Genomic DNA, 19,193 nt, shown 5'->3' with positions numbered 1-19,193 from the left:
ATTCATATAGGAAGAATAAAAAGCTCTTTCTCTGTCTCTTTCTTTGTTGTACCATGTACTGTATATGAGGGAACATGTTGATTCCACATGAAATCATATGAATTTATTTCCTTTTGTTATAGCCAGTACACAACCATCACACCCCAGTATACCTTCATGACACTTAATGGCTAAGGAATTTTTTTTACAGACCATGCCTTAGTGGTCTGTAAAAAACGTAGTGTTAGATTCTGTGTAAAAAAAAAAAAATGTAGTGTTAAATTCTGTGTAAAAAAAAACGTAGTCTTAAATTCTGTATCTTTCCCCTCTGTTACTGTGGATACTGAAACATTTAAAGACATTCCTGGCACCAAAATTACACAGTTTCCCAGGTGATGGCAGTATTTACCGTGCTCTTTACCATATGACATTTTCTGATCACTTGTCCAGTAGGTTATACTACAGAGCACTATCACCGACCTTTTCTGTGATTGTGAAAAGAAACTGAGAGGGAGTGTGTGAGAGAGAGAAGCTAAATAATGACCCAATATTGGTTTCCCTGGATATATTGCTGGTTGTCTTAGAGTGAGTGTAGACCTGCTTAAGGGTGTTGGTCAGTGGTCATGTGACTGAGAAAAATATCCATGGTGCATTGGGCCTGAAACAATAAACCCTCACAGATCCATATGTCTAACGCTCCTTTCCTGCATCGCCAGCTTTTTTAGCTCGCCCCTACGCTTCCCTCCGGAAAGATGAGACTTGAACGGCATGCCTAAGGCGAAGGGGCGATCCCCAAATATGTCACCATCTCAATCCTCCTCACATGGACTCTTCACCAGGCACGTGCAGAGGGGGGGGGCTAAGGGGGCTTGAGCACCTGCCCCTTTTGCCCTTGATGCCCAAAGTGCCCTTTTGTCAGAGTGTTTTTTTATTATTATTATTATTTATTTTTTAATTTGTGTGTGTAAAGTCCGTCTGTGCGGCCCAAAAATAATAATACATTTAACGAAATGATAATAATTTAGATCTACCTTGGTCGGTCACATGATCCACAACGTGCCCTGACGTGCCCTGCTGACCGACGCCTCGGATAAGTTTCTCTACAGCTCCCGTTTTCTAGGTAAGCCGAGTAGCCTTGTGATGCCAAATGTGCCATGATGACTCGGGAATAACTTGGTGTAAAGTTTGCTATAGGTGCCTATATGCCTCTCTCTTGTACGTCGCTTTGAACAAAAGCGTCTGCTAAATGACTGCATGCAAATATGAGCCAAAAATAGTTGATTAACTCCCGTAAATAAACTTGTCAACGTATGAAGTTTGTATCGTTTAATATAGAGCGTGGTCTTTAAATCTGAGAGCATTTTCGTTCATTTCACGTCATGATTTTGTATTGGTTGGTGAATTTTGGTAACGTTATTTTCTTCAGTCAATCAGAGAGAGAGAGAGAGAGGGCCAGATAGCGAGAGCGAGTAGAAGTCTTTGAGCAGAACGAGTGCGAGAACTTAAAATGAAACACAGGGAATTTCTGATAGCAACAGTGTATTTGAGTGCGACTGCGACAACTTAAACTGAAAACACGGAAATTTTGCAAGCAACAGTGTATTTGAGTGCAGACAATCCGTTTTGAGCAGGATCTCTCCCCCCCCCCTCTCGCTCCATCCGTCTCATTCCCTCTCTCACTATCTCCATCTCTCACTCCCTCCCTCTCTCTCCATCCATCTCACTCATTGAAAATTGTATGTTGAAATGGACCCACATTGACTATAAACATTGCACCCTTTTGACAACTTTCATACTCACAGTGAAACACAGCTGTCTACAGTACTTGCTGCCTGTCAAATTATAGTTTAAAGGCCTTGTTCCCATATAGTTCCCCTGCTCATTTAAAACCTAATGAGTATGCACCTGTTTGTGAAATGGATGTATGTGTGTGTGTGTGTGTGTGTGTGTGTTTGTGTGTTGGCAGCTGTGGAGACACTGTAATGTGTCTGGGGGTATAAACCAACCCCTTGTGATAACACTGTCCTATAGTGTGAAATGAACTCAGCGTCACACTGGTGGAAATGACCGTCACACCAGTGGACATAGGCTATAGAAAAGGCCTAGATAAATACATTTTTACAAATCCGTGCTACATGTGCCCCCTTTTTAACTTTGAGCACCTGCCCCTCCAAAGGTCTCTGCACGGCCCTGCTCTTCACCCTAAATATTAATGTATTCTCCAGAATGACTCACCTTTGCCAGGATAGTCTGTCTGATTAAATGAATGTGTACAAAAAATAATCATATGAGGAATCACCAGGGCTACTGTACTTTACCTTAGCCCTAGTATCGTGACTTCAAATAATTTCCTGATATACAGGACTGTGGTGTTAAAATTAGACTGGTGAGATATCGGTGATGCAGTTGGGTGGCATCTCTTTCATGAAGGCAGACGCGTTTAGCATGTGGTCTGAGATCAGTGCCAAACACCACCCTGCCTGCCTGCCATAAAAGAAAGGAGACCCTCACAGGTTCTGATGCCATTGCTATTTTTAATGCCAGTAGTATCACACACTTTGTAATTTTACAAAAACATAAAACATAACTTTAATTATTTGGAGTGTCACACACATGCTAAGTTATTTATTGTTCTCATAATGTCATGATGATTATTAAAACAATCATCAGCAACACAGTTCTTAACACATTCAATCCATATCAAACACTTACACAGCAGTCAGACATTGCAGTCACTATCTCAATATATCAAATTCCATATTACAGTAACATCACACACATATTATGTGAAGAGGCAGATTATATTTCAAGCTAGTTTGAATGTTAAGCATGTGTCAATGAAAGACTAATATTTGATGTATGCCTCTAAAGTGAAAGAACAGTGAAAAGTGATGAAATTTCCTTCTGTATGCCAGGTCACATAATACATTCTAAGGCATATAATTCAACTGCTTCTATTTTAAATTCTAGTTATGTAACTCTGAAAAATGTTTCTGGATGATAGTGCCAGTGAAAGTTGGCTGGAGTCAAATATTTTCAGAACATCAGTTATTTCAAGTATTTTATTATAAGAATGCAAACGCACAGCACTCAAAACTTCCAAAACTTTTATTGTTTGTTGTACACTGATCTTCCTGAGAAGCGTAATTGCCATTTGAACTCATCAAATAAATTAACACATAAAAAGATGTGACAAAAAAAAAGATACCTACACCAACTTTAAGTTTACAGTACAAAAGAAAATCTCTTCATTTATGTTCTTGCAAGCAAATCAACAAACTGATGGGAAATCGTCAGGTCCACTTTGTCTTTGTTTAAAGATACTACTTTCTCACTATCCCCAGTTTTGTATGCTAAACAACCCCCCCAATCAACTAGTTCTCTAGTGTATGAAAGCATTATAGCAAAAACACCTAACACATTTGCTCATGTCTAAAATGTACAAAACAACATGTACACCATTCATCATGATATTAACTTCAAATTCGTATCCCCACTACCTTTGACTGGATGTATGATTGCTACTTCAGTACAACTAATCCTACAGACTTTAAGCAGTCCTATCAGAGATGTATGAGCAAACATATCATCAGCCATTGTCTAATACAAAACAGCATCTCTAGATGGACACAACATAATCCCTCGGTGACTGCTTTGGTCTCACTCACTGTTCTCTCTGTCTGTTACTTCATGTTCCCACCAACCCAGATAGTCTTTCTCACTTTCCTACCAATTTGAAAAGGGAATGAGTAAGTCGAGTAATTCAACAACAAGTAGGAGAATTTTGCTTATTAAAGATGAAAGGCACGTTTAAAATGGATGTGTGTCCTTGAGTGCTATTATCAAACACTATTTACTTTACACAGGTCTTAAGCATCACTATCACACAGCACATCACTGTTTTACTAGCTACACACGCAAAATAATGAGCAACATTCACATAAAAAATGAAATGTACAAACAGTTCTTTACAAATAAAATCTTTCCTTTTGTGTCAAGAGAATGGTTTGAGGACGGACTGGACAAAGGGACTGTTTGTATGTCAATGAAAAGGCATAGGGGCCATTTCAGTCAGAGGGCTACAAGCCTGAAGCTATTTCAGCTACATGCAGTATGTATGAACAGTATGTAAACCCAGAGGCTTACAGTTTAGGCAAATTTTGATTCTTGCATGAAGAGCGATACATCAGCACAGTGTATTTACCATATGTGATTTGGTCAACTTTAAACCCATTCAGAAACAGAGTACGGGAGATAAGACATAGCTGCTGTATTAGTGTCTGATGTACCTCAGTGCATGCTATATTTACCATAAAGAGGGAGTAGTGGCTGAAAGGATTACGCAACCGCAAATATTATGCCCCTCAGAATGAATACATGACATTAGGTTTGATGATAATTTCATGGGGCGAATATGTTTAGGGCTTTATTTTGTTTACAGTGACCTGGAACTAGGGTCACTCACCATGCAAACAGCCTCCGTGGCTCAACTACGGAAGCGGCCTGAGGGGGCTGGGTGGACAGAGGTGGGGAGGGTCCAACTGTATACAGTGCTTACAGTGCCTGTAGGCTGGAGGATTTCATACAGTGTACTCTTGAGATGTGACCGTGTGATGTATATATAGACATGTGTGTGTATGTCACGCAGTATAGACACGTGTGTGTATGTCTAGCAGTGTAAATCTCTGCTCTGTTAACCAATCATTCCTCCATTGGACCTTACATACTCCATGGTTTCACATTACATAATATTTTTAAACTGACATCTGAGGCCAAGTAGAGGCCTCCAGATATAGTTCAGTGTGAATTTCTAACTCAATTACATACAATCCAGTTGAATGTTGTAGAGCTGTAAATAGTTGATCTACGATGGGAATAAAACATAGTTACAGTCCCTCACGGACTACTACTATATCCAAAGTTATATTTAAGCATAAGTTTACTGTTTCAATGGAAGAACAAATGTCCATAACCATGATACGTTATTGATATTACAGCAATATAACAAAATGCATTAGAAAAAAAAGTCCCATGTCCTAAACCGGTCCAAACACGTTATAAAAGGTTTCATGGCATTCAGCCATCTTAAACAAGCACTAGGCTCATTCTTAAGGTTTATGGAAAGGAGGGCACAAACTCCACTGACAGCCAGTGGGGATCTTTCATGCTGGTGGATTAGATGTAAAGGCTCTTGTGATGATTCAAAAGGGGTTTAGGGCAGAGCCAGAGGTTCTGGGACGGGAGTGGGGTGGTAGTGCCCGTAGCTTAGATCACTTCTCTACTGTTCCGTATCGCACAGCACAGAACCATGCTGAAGATCATGCCGATAATCTGTGGAAGTCAAGAAGTCACACTGTTAGCGGACGTTAGAGATGGTGACACATTCAGGTTTGACCACGAATGGAAGAACATGATAAATAAGGTTTGAGAATTTATTTCAGAATCACTTTTCAGTAGCTTTGCTGGGGTAAATACTTGAATGTGTTGTTTCCGCAAGCTTGAAACAAATAGACAGAGATTACTGGTGAGAGTTCCTTACCATAACACCAGCTATTCCTATTCCAACATATCCAACGATGAAGAGTTTACTGTTAAAAAACTCACTGATGGCATCGTCACAGGTCTGAAAGAGAAAGCAAAGGAAGATATTATGATGCAGGAGATTTGATAGGAGTTGCGTTGCAGAGAGACAAAAATATACTCGTCTTTACCTTTGAGACGTCGGGGCTGTCTAGACAACGGGAGTCCTGAGTGCCACAGCAGCCCAGCTACAGAGGAAGAGAAAGCTGAGTAAGACAAGAACCTTGAGGGGGGTTACTGTGTGCGATTATGCAACTTGGAAGTTAGAAGAATCTTCTCTCTGTTCCCTTGTGCATATAAACTGAACTGGCACATTTTCAACGATTATTTCTAATTCTTACAACCCCCCAAGACCAGTGTTGTCTTTGATCTACTGTACAACCCCCCAAGACCAATGTTGTCATGTGTGAGTCACAGCAGGGGTTAGACAATAGGAGGTTAGAATGCAGGAACAGATCTAAAAATATACCCAATATTTACTCACAACTTTGTTGTAGCTTTGGATCATTGTGCCATTGTTGTCTTCCTTGATGGACTCTGCGTAGAAATTCTGAATATCCTCAATGATCTGAAGAGGAAGGAAACATTGCTCATGCTTTGCTTCACTTACCATAACAGTCAGAATCACCATTTGCTAAAAAAAAGAGTCTGGACATTCACCTTGTCTTTGCTCAAGAATCCAAACACACCTGCGGCTACCTCAGCTCCGAAGATGATCAGGAGACAGGCAAAAAACTGGGATAACAGAGCAAAATGCCATTATAGGGACTAATCATGAATTACATTAATTTGTATTTAATTTTTCATTTTGTTGTTTCGTCATCAAATATAATAATTTTCATATTTCTAGCTCCCTTATCTGGCTTTGACTTACCAGACCCAGAAGGCACTGGGATTCCCTGACGGCCCCGCAGCACCCAAAGAAGCCCACAAGCATCACCAGTCCTCCAGCAGCGATCAGGATGTACACACCTGGAAGAAAACAATAGAGGTCAACATTAATCCGTGATTAATATACAGGCAAGCTAAAGCTTCACTTTGCAGTATTTAGGCACTCCAGCAGGTGGCAGTGTGTTCTCACTGTGGGATTGGAACAAAAGATGAAAATGTGACAGGACATGGAAACATCTGCCAGGGACCGGCGAGGTCACACCGGTGTAAGAGATGATGTCAAGAAGCTTGGTCCCCAATTTCCTCATTATCCTCTTCATTACCTCTGGGAGAGATGAGAGGGGTGGGGGAGGATACAGCCTGCCAGAACATGGCAATGCACATGACAACCACACACCACCTCACTTGATTCAGGCAATCTCACTGGTTACCGAAGTGAGCGGCTTTGTTGATGATACTGTATGTGTCTGTTTCTGAGAGTCAGAGAGTTTGTGTGTGTGAGTGTGAGAGAGCCAGAGATAAAGAGAGAGACTGTGTGTGTGTGTGTGTGTGTGTGTGTGTGTGTGTGTGTGTGTGTGTGTGAGTGTGTTTGTATATGTTAGGAGAGGACTGGAAGGTGTGGGGGAGAGGGGTGGTGGTGGTAATTGCAGCATCTCTTGTTACCCAGGTGTAATGAAGCCACTGGGGGGGGGTTTGCTGTTGCTGTTGTTCTGCCTGCCCCAGATGAGGCAGTGGGGGCTGGAAACAGAACCAGGCTCCACAGGGGCACCTAAGCTTTAGGCTGGGGCTGGGGGTGGGGGTGTTGTATGGGGAGCGGTCCACAGAGACCAGCCTGTTTTCCAACGTTAATCTGACTAAATCATGGTTTTATGAGCTCTTGATACCCCATGCTGTCAAAATAACTTGAGCAATACAATTTAGATTTGATTCAGTCTCTAAGCAGGGTAATCAGAGCATTTTCACTACTTCATGATCAAGACTTCAGAATTTAGCATAAGATGGTTGATGATATGAATTTGTGGGCAAAGACCAACTGAGCATGATATTAAAGAAAAATGTAAGATTTCACAGACCACAACCGTTTGATATGAGAAACTGTAAGCTCAACCAAAACTTTTACTTAACTTTCCATGACCTTTTTAGAAAGGCCTTTTTCATCAGTCATAATACAGTGGGCTGAAATGTGAAGATCTTGAGAGAGTATTGTTCCAATTACTACCTAATCCATAAAAAGTATTAGAATTTTTTTTTTTTTTTTTAATAAATAGACATTCCAGTTTAAGGTTGTGGTTCAGTTCTAGGCATACAAAAACACTGATAGCCTACAACGCTTACTGAACTGAAGATAATTCTAGACAATAGTCTGCAAAACTGACTTTATAAAAAAAGCGCTGACATATTCCTTGGATGACTCTCTCTATCACGCTCTAGAGAAATCAAAACAACCAAGGGGCTATGAGGCCATCTTGTGTCATCCCTGCACCAGCAACCCTGCCAGCCACAGCCAGACAATATTTACATGGTTGCCATGGTGACCGTGGAGAGGGGACTCTGCTGTTGATCCCTGACTCTGGTTGTTTTATCTGAGTGACGAGCTGCCCACCAGTTCTGAACACACTATACATACATACATACATATATACATACATAAACACAGACTGACACACACACACATAAATACACACACACTCTCTCTCTCTCTCTCTCGCTCTCTTTTTTCTGTCTCTCTCTCTCTGCATGACCGTATTTAACCTATCCCATGGGCCTCCTAAAGGGTTAATGGCATATCTTACAGAGCAAGACCGTATTCAGGCCGATGCTTCCGCACCTCACCCACTAAAGAGGAAGAGTGATGCAAGGACCTTGGCATGCAGTAGCCTGCTGCAAACCTCAGAGCTGACTGGCCCAGAGTTAGGGCGTACAGGCACGAGCCACTGCACTGCATCCAGTAAAGATGAGCACAGACACACAACCTACACCTACAGTGACCTCTCACCTTAAAGGATTAATGTTCAGTTCGCCACTCAGGCACTGCTCCAGTAAACAGGACTAGCAAACAAGACTAGTTAGAATCGCGCACTTCCCCATTACCCTCGTTTGTGTAAGTTACCGTCTTGAAAAAAAAATCTGTTCACGTCAGATTTGCTCATATAGGCTATTGCTGACACTTTTAAAAAACGGTTTTGAACAATGGTCTGATGCAAATAGATAAAACAGTGATAGATTAAAGTGTGGCTTGTTAATGTCATCCCATTCCTAACCAGATTCTTAACAACATCGATTTATGTTATGAAGTGATGCAGCAGTGTTAATAAGGGTTCAGGCTGAGGTTGCAAGGCGGGGCGTGGGGCTTTCACGTGGGGCAATTACGTCGTGTTAGAAAGTGTGTGGATCGGGCGTCCACATGAACACGGATTCCCTAATGGGTTGGAATCTACCCACTCTGGAGACCGGATTCAAAAGGTTGCGGATTCAGTCACCCAATCCTAGGTTTGTGTGGACTCAAGGCCGATCCGCAACATTTCTTTCCGGATTCAGGCTCTGCGTAATGGGCCTGTAAGATGACATCAACTCCCAATTCTGTGTCACCATGCTCATTAAATCAGCAGATGGAGGAAAAATAATTGTATTTCAGTTTTGCACTTGTTATGGGAGACAGGTGGGAAAAAAAAAGGAAATGGACTTTCTTGGTACCTAATGCCTGTTGTGGTGCAGCAGTTGTACAATAGGGCCCCTGTTACCACCGGGTGATATGTTCCAAGACCTACAACGGATATCTGAAACTGCAGATATTAGCAAACACCATACACAACTTGTTTTTTGTGGACCTCCTATGATACATTTAAATCATAAATTTCACACGAGACAACAATAACTAATAATAAAATAAGGCAATTCAATTGTTATAAAAATTTGAATGTGGTATCTCTCTCGAATGAACGGGAATCTGATGGAATCAGGAAAGTGGGACAGTGTGGCTAAAGGGAGAGATAAAGGGTAAATATAAATGTATTATTTTTCAATCCTCCCTCCCTTTATTACTTCATTCCTTTCAATATGTCCTAGCCTCTCCATAACATGAAGGAAACGAGGAAGGAATGCAGCGAGGATTGAGGGATGAAGGACAGACATACATGAGAAATGCAATGTGCTTAAAGGCATGAGTCAGGTATTAGATGCGACAGGGTGGATTTCAAAAGTTATGACTTGTTTATTTTTCGAATTTTCCACTTAATATGTCCGCCCACGATAAAATGCGGATAACTGAATCTTTGATTACCGCATCCACGGTAACTGGGGTTCCAGTGGAGCTCGACTTCTTGCAATCTTTGCGCCATCTACCTCTGCTACTCCCTGGAGTGCCATCTGCCTCCTGGGTTTGGGCTGGGCTGGGCTGGGATGGGGGGAGTATGGAGGCAGGCAAAGAGCCACAAAGGTTGCCTTTTCAGACCTGCCTCATCTCTGTGCCACAGGCAATGGGCCTGCGGTTCCCCCCCCCACATGTATTTATATCCACAGACCCCCTGTTTCCTGTTTTTCTAAACACCACAGCTGCCGAAGGCAAACCGGGGCCACGTATGCGGCTCACTTCACCACGGCAACCCCTGCCTAATGGCAACTCTAGACGGAACCCACACAGAACATCTCAGAGCCGCCGGGTGGAAGGTTTCCACTGTGCCATCCAGGCCCTCAGGAAAAAACCCTACATGTCGATTGCTTGTTGCTTGATACTTTTTGCTTCCTCCTCCTCCTCCTTTCTTTTTCAGAAAAACTGCTATTTTCATGCAGCTTAATGAGAGACATGTGGCCTGTGGGGTCATGGAAATTTAGGTGTGGCTGAATTAGAGCGTTTTGCTTAACGGGAAACATTTTTTATTGCTGTTATTCAGAAATTGAACTATCCATTTAATACATTTCCCTAGCTAATCACAAAGGCATTCAACATTAATATTCACTAATGCATTAACAAAACTTCTATGAAAAACTGCAGAGACAATGAAACCTCAATCAGAAATAGTGTCAGCCAAAGGCTGTTGTCCTGTTCCAGTACTCACCGATGAAGAAGGTGTCTGGGGCTCCCTCATCGCTGAGTAGTGAGACCACCTCTGGGTCCAACCTCAGCCAGAGTCCCACAGCCAGGACCAGAGAGCCCATCAACTGCAAAGGGGAACAGAAACCCACATTTGTTATTATATACATAGTAGACCTTTAAGGAAGACAGCTTTTGACCTTTGACCTTTCTGCTGTTGATATGCTAGTTTGCTATTTAGGATAGTTGATACTCCGTATCATTTAAGAAAGAAAGAAATCCAATCTTAGTGAAACTCACAAAAAAAAAGTCAGAAAACATATCTAAAGGACAGAATATTGAGAAACCATTCAAAACTTTTTCTGTGTGAATCTGCTATGAAATACAATGTGGCTTCGACCCTGTTATTCATCTCTCAAGTTAAAGCTCTGATTTTTCCATTCTGACTGTGAACTGTTCAAGGCTGGAGTGTTCCCCTTCTGTCAGGAGCAGGAATGAAAAGCCTTCACTCTCGCTGCCACAAGTTCAATTCAGACTACATGAAAAGGTTTTAGGAAAGAATTCAAAACATTCAAATAGGCCTTTTCTGCTGAGCTTAAGAGCCATATATTTTGAGACGTCTTTGTATTTTTCAAGCTGTTTAAAAAAAAAATGGAAATTAAGTGTTGATGGTCAGGATTGTATTTTTAAAATGGGGGTTGGATTTTTTTCACACTCTTTAAACTAATTTAAGGGCTGCTCAAAATTACAATTTTGCATTTTGTGATGATAAGCCATCTGCCATCTGCCATCCGTACCTACAAGGACAAACATTCTGCTTACACAGACCTGCAATCTTTCTGCTGAGAATGGTAAACTGTACACATTTAGCATGCAGCAATGGAAAAAAGTACCCTTGTCAGCTGCTGAATAATCACTTAGGGGGACCAATAAGTTCACATCACTCACAGTCACGCCAAACAAGAATGGACTTGTTCACAAGCTAACATGCTAAACACCAAAGAGTATGTGGATCTAAATGTATTTGTCACTGCAGCTCCAGGTTAAAGTCAACTTACATTTAAATGCCTATTAAGCTAGCAGACAGGGACTTCTCATAAGAGTTCAAAGTGAGTGGAGACTTCTGTAATAAAGGGTATACTAATACTACAACAACTACTACCATTACTATAAATAGTCTTGGAGAACTGTACTGGAGAAGTAAACTCTGAGGGAAGAGGTTTTAAAACAGATGGGAAAACAATATAATGGAAATGAACAAGTTCCCCGGATGTCCCCCACTTGTTCAGCAGGCTGTCAAGAGTTCTGCACTGAATTTCAAGAACACGGTGCGGGGTACTGTAGCAGTGTTGGTCCAACAGGGTCATGGAGGGCTTGACCCAGCAAACACAGCTTCAGGGCTAACATTATATTCACACAACCCTCCCCTCCATGTGTTCTTGTAGCCCCAGGCAGGGTACAACTACAGCAAGGTCATGGGTTTGATTCCCAGGGAAAACAAATGTGTGCCTTACTGCCCACTTGAAAGTATCTAAATGTAAAGTGATGAAAACATAAGAATCATCAATCAAATGGCCTAAATGCAAGAATGTCTTTTGATGCGGTTTTGGAGTGAGGTCTACCTTACTAACACTGGTTCCCCCACCCCATCTGCCTGCACCATCATCAAACATCCATAACCTTGACTCTTTCCACCCTCATCCCAGTCCTGCTTTAACCCCACCTAACCCAGCCCTGCCCTGCCCACCCCAACCCTTCCCATCCACCCCCTCTCCTCAGCGGGGTCCCTCCTCCTCACCGCATGAAAACAATGGCCCAGTCTGTACCTCAGAGCGCAGACAAAAGAGCCACTGTCTGACAATGAGACAATGAGTGGGAATATATGTGACTGATAGAGTGGTGTGTGTGTGTGTCTGTGAATGTGTGTGTGCGCCCATATATGTCCCTGTGTATGTGTATGAAAAAGTGTATGTGTGCATGTCAGTACATGCGTACGTATACTGTATATTAGTGTGTGTGTGTACTAAATTAGGGTACAGGCCATAATTGACATGCAATTCATGGTCGCCAACTCATTATTGCTGCCAAAAACAAAACAAAAAACACACATAGACACATGCAGGACACATAGTCTGTATTAGTCTTCACACAGCTCTTCTTCCAAAAAGCCAAGCCCTAAACTTAAAAATTAAACAATAAGGATTGCTTGTAAATGCCAAACACAGCACATTTCACACTGCCTCATTAAATCATGATGGGACTTACAGTCGCTTGAGGCAGTGGCGTGCTTCTCTGGACAAAGAAGACCTTGGTGTGGTTTTTCCAATTCTTTCCTTCCATGTATGGAAACACTTGTGCCCCTTTAACTTTATGGAGAGGGTTTCATAGCGCAGTTAAACGGACTGTATTACTGAGGGAATTTCCACATAAATTTCATGGCACTAATTTGGAGACATGGAGGAGGCGGCACGCATTGGTTTTTATATGCGTGGGCACTACAAACAACATTATGAGTAACCTCAGCTAGGGCTAATGATGTCATGCTTTAACACTGACATCTGACTAACTCATTTTCCCTATGGCTACAAGAAGAACAGGCCCAACAAAAATAGGTTTTGGGTATCCCACAGTCAAAATCCAACAGTTTATTTAACCACCTGAGAGATGTTTGGGGGAAAGAGAGTCAGCGGCCTACAAGTCTACAGTTCACTGAGGGCTGCATGCTGCCTGAGGAGGGAGGGACTGGAGGAAACTACCCATCAATGCAGGGTGACTGCACTTTGAGAGCCGGTTAGAGAGCGTCTGACAGCTGAAGGGGGAGTCTGGGAGAGAACATCAACAGCTGTCAATGCCACCTGTCAACTCAGGTAGTCACATAAAGCACCCTGAGATGCTTTACTGTATGAGGTGGTATACAAGTCAATACAAATGATATTTTTTAATTATTAATATATTTTTAATTTTTAATATTTGTTCAAAAAATAGGGTAAAATGTTGTTTATATTTTTGAGAAGTAAATCTACAATATATTGTGTTATGATAGATGTGGATGGAGAAGAAATGTGCTCATGACATTTCCAGAGGAGTAAAAAAGCAGAGAGATAAATGGATTGGAATGGGTATGTCAGAGAAAATGAAAAATGCTTTGCATAATGAACGGTTTTTGCTCCGTGACTAATACTTGGACCAGTGCAGCCAATTCCTCATTGTTCCAAAGCATTTTCTTTTGTGCTCTTCCACATTGTTCCACATTCCGTGCTATTCTGAAGCATGGTGGATTAGGTCCTTTGATTGCCTTTGTGATTATTGAATGTGTGAGTGGAAAGATATAGAGGGAGAGAAAAAGAGATAGAGAGAAAGAAAGAGAAAGAAAGAAAAAAAAAGAGAGAGAGAGAGAGAGAGAGAGAAAGGGGGAAAGTGAGTGAGTGAGTTTGTGGGACAGTTCAAAGGGCGGGAAAATAGATGGTGGCGGTGTGTGTGTGTGTGTGTGTGTCGGGGAGGTTGGGGGGGGGGGGGGGTGTTTCATTCTCATTGTTTGCGGGTTTGGAGAGTTGGAGAGAAAGGGGGAGGAGGGCAGAGAGTCTGTGAGCCACCTACTGTTGCCTGCCTACAGCTGCATGGGAAATACATAGTGTTCTCCATAGCCCAACCACAACACAATGACCCCCCTCCCACCCTCTCCATCTCATCAGATCCATAAGCACCCCCATTAATGCAGCAAAATACAAAGAGGACCTGCTGCTCAGACCTCCGGTCTAAACTGCATTTGGTTCTTCATGTGTCTGTGTGGAACTACTCATGAAATGATGCAAAAACACTCAAACTACAGGGTGCTCAGAAAACATGAAACACAAATGCCTCCAAAGATTTATAAATAATGAATTGTGAACAATAGTCTTGACAGGATTTTTTTGGTATGTGTTTCCTACATCGAGTTGAAACTTGACTGAAACACTGATCCAAAGCCAGACAGTCCAACTGGTCCACTAATATTACACGTCAGGTAGTTCATATCGGGATTTTCTGGGGAGGCAGCGGGTGAGACAGTCCCAGCATGAGCTGGGTTATTTGGGGTATTTTCTGGCTCAGCGACTGTCTAGCTGGCAGCAAAGGCCTGCTCCACCACCTCCTTCTGAAGTCTTGACACAGCCCAGAGACTTCCAGCGAAGGGTCCCAGAGTTAATGGCTTCCTGTCTATTGTTCTTTCCACTGGTTCACTGACAGCCCCTGACAATATCATTAAAGATTTATGGGGCATTCGCCTCTCTAATGGAGCCACGTGAAAAATATGTGCATAGCAAGCAGGTGACTACGCAACGATGTCTGCACACATCCCTCAAGTCCTGTGAAGGTGACAGACTGTTGACAGGTGCACCCGAGGCGGCAGAACAGACCAAAGGTCTGCACACTGTCTCCTGTTTTCACTAAAGAACTCTGGTCATTCTGTGTGAAAACCGTCTGTCTGGTTTTCTAGTCACACACAGCACAGGCACCCAAGCATGGACGTGTCCGTGGGCTTTCCAAGTCTCATAAATTACAGGGCTTTATCTAAATCCACTGTACTCTTTGTGTAACTTTTTTGTGGCAGGGACAAGGTAATGTAGTGTAATTTGCTATGGTCGACATATGGCCCATATGGCATATTGCAGGTTCTTCATACAGAAAGGGATCTGTTTACTGCTATGTAAATATCAATCTGGTCTGTTGATATTGCAGGCTTGCTGAAATCAAGAGTGCACACGGTTTAATTTTGATATGCAAACCATGGCGTCTGCTCAACAGCTGCACTCTTCCTCCTTGCAGATGAACACTCCCGGTAGTTTGATAGCAGCCATCACCCTTATAGTATGTTACATGTAAACTTTAGTGCTGATGAGGGTACTTTAAATCAAGTATTGTAGCAAACACACTCACACACACATTCAAACTTTTTGTGTATATGCTATGAAGTCATATACAATCATTTACAGTATATTGTTTTCTGGAAATCATTGAATGTAAGTCATCAATACATCAAACCTATGATAAAACATACAGCTAAACATCAGTACCTTCTCTACAACCCAAAGGAGCTAGAACACTTCCACCCTTATCAGGGCCAGACCCACATAAGAATCAGCTGCTACTGTATCGGATCGAGGGCTAGAGAAGAGATTTCACCCCTGGGGCCACCCTTCCCCCACTCCACTTTCTGACTCTGTCCATTGGAACGAAGGCACATACACTAAAGTGCCTAAGTAATTCAGACAAGAGATTACTTAAGGAGGGTGGCTTCATTGGAATAACAGCAAAACACTACTACTGAGCAGTGGAAAAAACAACCTGTGACAGAGGCAATTCTACTAGGATGAAACAACCTGTGCAATTGAAAGACTACATGGGAATTGCATTAGAAACGCTCACATGGTTTTGTGGGGCAGTTTCAGAGAATGACCCTGGCAGTCAGTGGCTTTGGACGCCATTACGGAGAATCTCTCCTAACAGCTCCCTTTCTTTCCCCCATCCCATCTATTTAGGTCAGGATCATGCCAACTGTTTCTCTCCCTAGCTTACTGCCACATACACACACGCACACACACACGCTGCGCCCATGTCAATCTTTCACAAAGCCTTGTTTATCCCTGCTTTTATTTGTTAGGAAGCCCACTGGATTTCACACTCTCTTACTTCACACTGTCTTACACACCCACTGACACGCACGCGCACTTGCGCGTGCACACACACACTCACAGACACAACACACACACACACACACACACACACACACACACACACACACACACACACACACACACACACACACACACACACACACACACACACACACACTCTCCTAACCACATGCCAGTGATGACGGAGTGTATGTCAGTTGCTGCTTTCACACACTCCCTGTGAAACCACAAGCTGGAGAAGACTAAAAGTATGCAGGAAATCTTATACCTGTACTCTCAATCTTACTATATAGTACAGTCAACTGAGTAATGCTAGGAGTCGGACCGCCACCACTGTAGTCCTTACATGCTATGTGAAATCAAAGGTACTCTTTTGTCTTGGCTTTACAATGGCTTCCCCTCACAGTTAATTCAGAACACAGATGCTATAATGGAAAGTAAAAATAAACAAGACAAAACAACATAGAAATGAACTTCCTTCTCATAGCACATTCTGTAGGTAACACCCCACTCGAGTGCACAAAAGAGTGCAAAAAAACATTAAGGTTTCTGTGAACGGTGACATACCATCTGCATATGGAACAAAGTCATTAGTTTGCTACAGCACCTCAAACTCTCTGCTTTCTCTCTCCCTCTCTAAATCAAACTGGTTTGTGGTATTTATTTTGTCTACATCCTTTCCTTACCCAGAAAGGTACCTCTTTCACCAGGAAGTGTGTTTGTGTGTGTGTGTGTGTGTGTGTGTGTGTGTGTGTGTGTGTGTGTGTGTGTGTGTGTGTGTGTGTGTGTGTGTGTGTGTGTGTGTGTGTGTGTGTGTGTGTGTGTGTGTTTGTGTGTGTGTGTGTGTGGGTTTGTGTGTGTATGCGTGTATGTGTGCAAGAGAGTGTGTTGAGTGTGTTCACTGCTTTTGCAACTTCCTTAACTTTCATCACCAACTCTACCACACTAGAGAACTGCCTGCAGAAATGTCCAGCAGCACCAAAACGTACTCTGACATTTAATGTATCATGTTTCTGTCTAGATTACTTAATGTTTCCAGGCCACCCAACCCTAATACAGAAATGCCATTCAGACCCATTCTGTACAGAGCTTAGATCAGAACTTGATTTGATCAATTCCTTAATGGTTCTTATTCCCTTTCTTACTGGATCAGGAACATCAACTGCATTTCGTTGTCTCAGTACTTGTGATCTAATCTAATCAATTGCAACATGACCTAGGATAAGCTCATCTCTTTCACTTTAACACTGAATTACAGTCTGACTGTTTAACCCATAGAGGGGGGCACAAGGGGTGAGTTTTAGGATGACATGAAAGCCTGATGACTAAATCGCCTATCTGATACAGCACACATTACTGAAGAATAAGCTTAGCTTCCCTCGAAAACATTACAGTACTACACTACTGTAACACAGATTCTCAGCGTGTAAGTATCTCTTCCCCTCCAGACACTTACTAGCAACAGGACTGGTTGCTAGGCAGCCCATCGTTCCCTTGGTGTCGAGCTATAACACCTCTCATATACACCTGTGACCTGGCCGTGCTGAGTCTCACAACAAGTCACAGAGGACAGACACAGGGTTATGGAGAGCCAAGTGCCCCAGTAGAGCAGGTGCAACATGGTGGAGGAAATACACCGGAAGTGAAAATACGCTTGGTTAAGAAAAGTAACAGAAAAGAAATGAGACTCTGTTCATTGGTGACATGAACAGTGTATGTCATGAGGAAAATGTGTATATAGATATATAGCACCAAAGTGAAATAGTTATTTCATGGATAAAATGCTGGACAGTTCAGTGGAGAAACAGTACCTGTTTAGGGCCATGTTTAAAAAATGTTAGTACATGAGAATATAAATGATGAAAGAATATAAAACATCAACATATTCCACAAATCAATGGAATCCACAAATCAATGCATATATGTATTATGTAAGTATGTATGCATGTATATAAGACCCCTCTTCAAATGCATCTCTCTTTAAAATAGCTTATCTCTTACTTCTAATTGCCTTGCAGACATTTTTTTCCCCCAAGTCTTTGAGGGTAAAACACCCATAAAACCCAGAGCCAAGTGCTTAGTTGGTTTTCCATGCTGCCCGTAGCCTGGTCTGCCTTTCCTTTTCAAAACACGCTTCATGTAGGAAAAAGGGGCGGATTTTCCTCAATGGAAAATCTGATTTGAGCTCGACGAGCCCGGACTCAACCTTCCTCCCCCTTCCTATCATCCTTTCCAAAATCAGCACAATTCCCAGACTCAAATTAAAATAGACTGAGGAATACTGACGGCATTTCACGACAAAACATGACCATTTGGATATTACCATAGGAAGCTTTCTGAAAGTAATTTGTTCTCTTGAGCTTAATCGCCAATGCTTCGTCCAGTCCATCGAGGCATGCACTTGCTCAGATGCACACCATACAACAGGCTTTGATAAAAGAAAACGGGCTTTCATGCACTACTTTATGTCATACAGCAAGCACGCCATTTAAAATTCATAGATGTATAAAAGTTAAGACTTCAACACTTACCCAAAATATAAAGTTGAATATAAAAAGAAGGTATTTCACACATTTCATTCCTCCTTCAACTTTCCCCATATTTGCAGCACCACTTGTCAAATACGTGAAGCAGGACTATTTCTTGCTATTGCAGTGTAATATTTAAATGATTATGTTCTCAATGGAAATACGAGACACGAGGACTGTCAATTTCAGCGCTAAAGAACACCGGATGATTTTCAGTCCTTCTGGACCGCCCATTTAAAAGATGGTAGGGGTGAGTTAAGGGGGGTTCGTGAAATACAATGCGGCGATTTGCTGTTGGCAAACCGGCAGGTTCCATTGGATGGAATAGTGTTTTCATTTCGTTTAAGTGATAACCAAAGCCACAATAACGTTTGCGTTCCCTGTTGTTTATGGGTGCCATCCATATGCACGTTAAAGTGGAGGGTATGAGCAAATTCTTCATGCCTTTCTTCAGCAAATGCCAGCGGAGTGACTTAAGTCACCTATTAGAGTATTGAAGTCAATACTTTACAG

At 42.2% G+C, this 19,193-nt stretch overlaps 1 protein-coding gene across 1 annotated transcript; it reads right to left on the bottom strand.

The window, feature by feature from the left end:
• Nucleotides 1–5,112: 5,112 nt before the first annotated feature.
• Nucleotides 5,113–18,871, bottom strand: tspan2b (tetraspanin 2b). Its single transcript, XM_080853418.1, has 8 exons — nt 18,684–18,871; nt 10,506–10,608; nt 6,434–6,531; nt 6,220–6,294; nt 6,044–6,127; nt 5,691–5,747; nt 5,519–5,602; nt 5,113–5,310 (listed from the first exon to the last, which is right to left on the bottom strand). Exons 1-8 carry the CDS (start codon nt 18,750–18,752, stop codon nt 5,245–5,247), a joined length of 636 nt encoding a protein of 211 aa, XP_080709544.1. The 5' UTR covers nt 18,753–18,871; the 3' UTR covers nt 5,113–5,244.
• Nucleotides 18,872–19,193: the final 322 nt, after the last annotated feature.

The sequence above is a fragment of the Sprattus sprattus genome (assembly GCF_963457725.1).
Source record: "Sprattus sprattus genome assembly, chromosome: 16".
In the NCBI taxonomy this organism is placed as follows: Eukaryota; Metazoa; Chordata; class Actinopteri; order Clupeiformes; family Clupeidae; genus Sprattus; species Sprattus sprattus.
The sequence above is the reverse complement of the archived record's forward strand: the minus strand, read 5'-3'. Positions and strand labels throughout refer to the sequence as shown.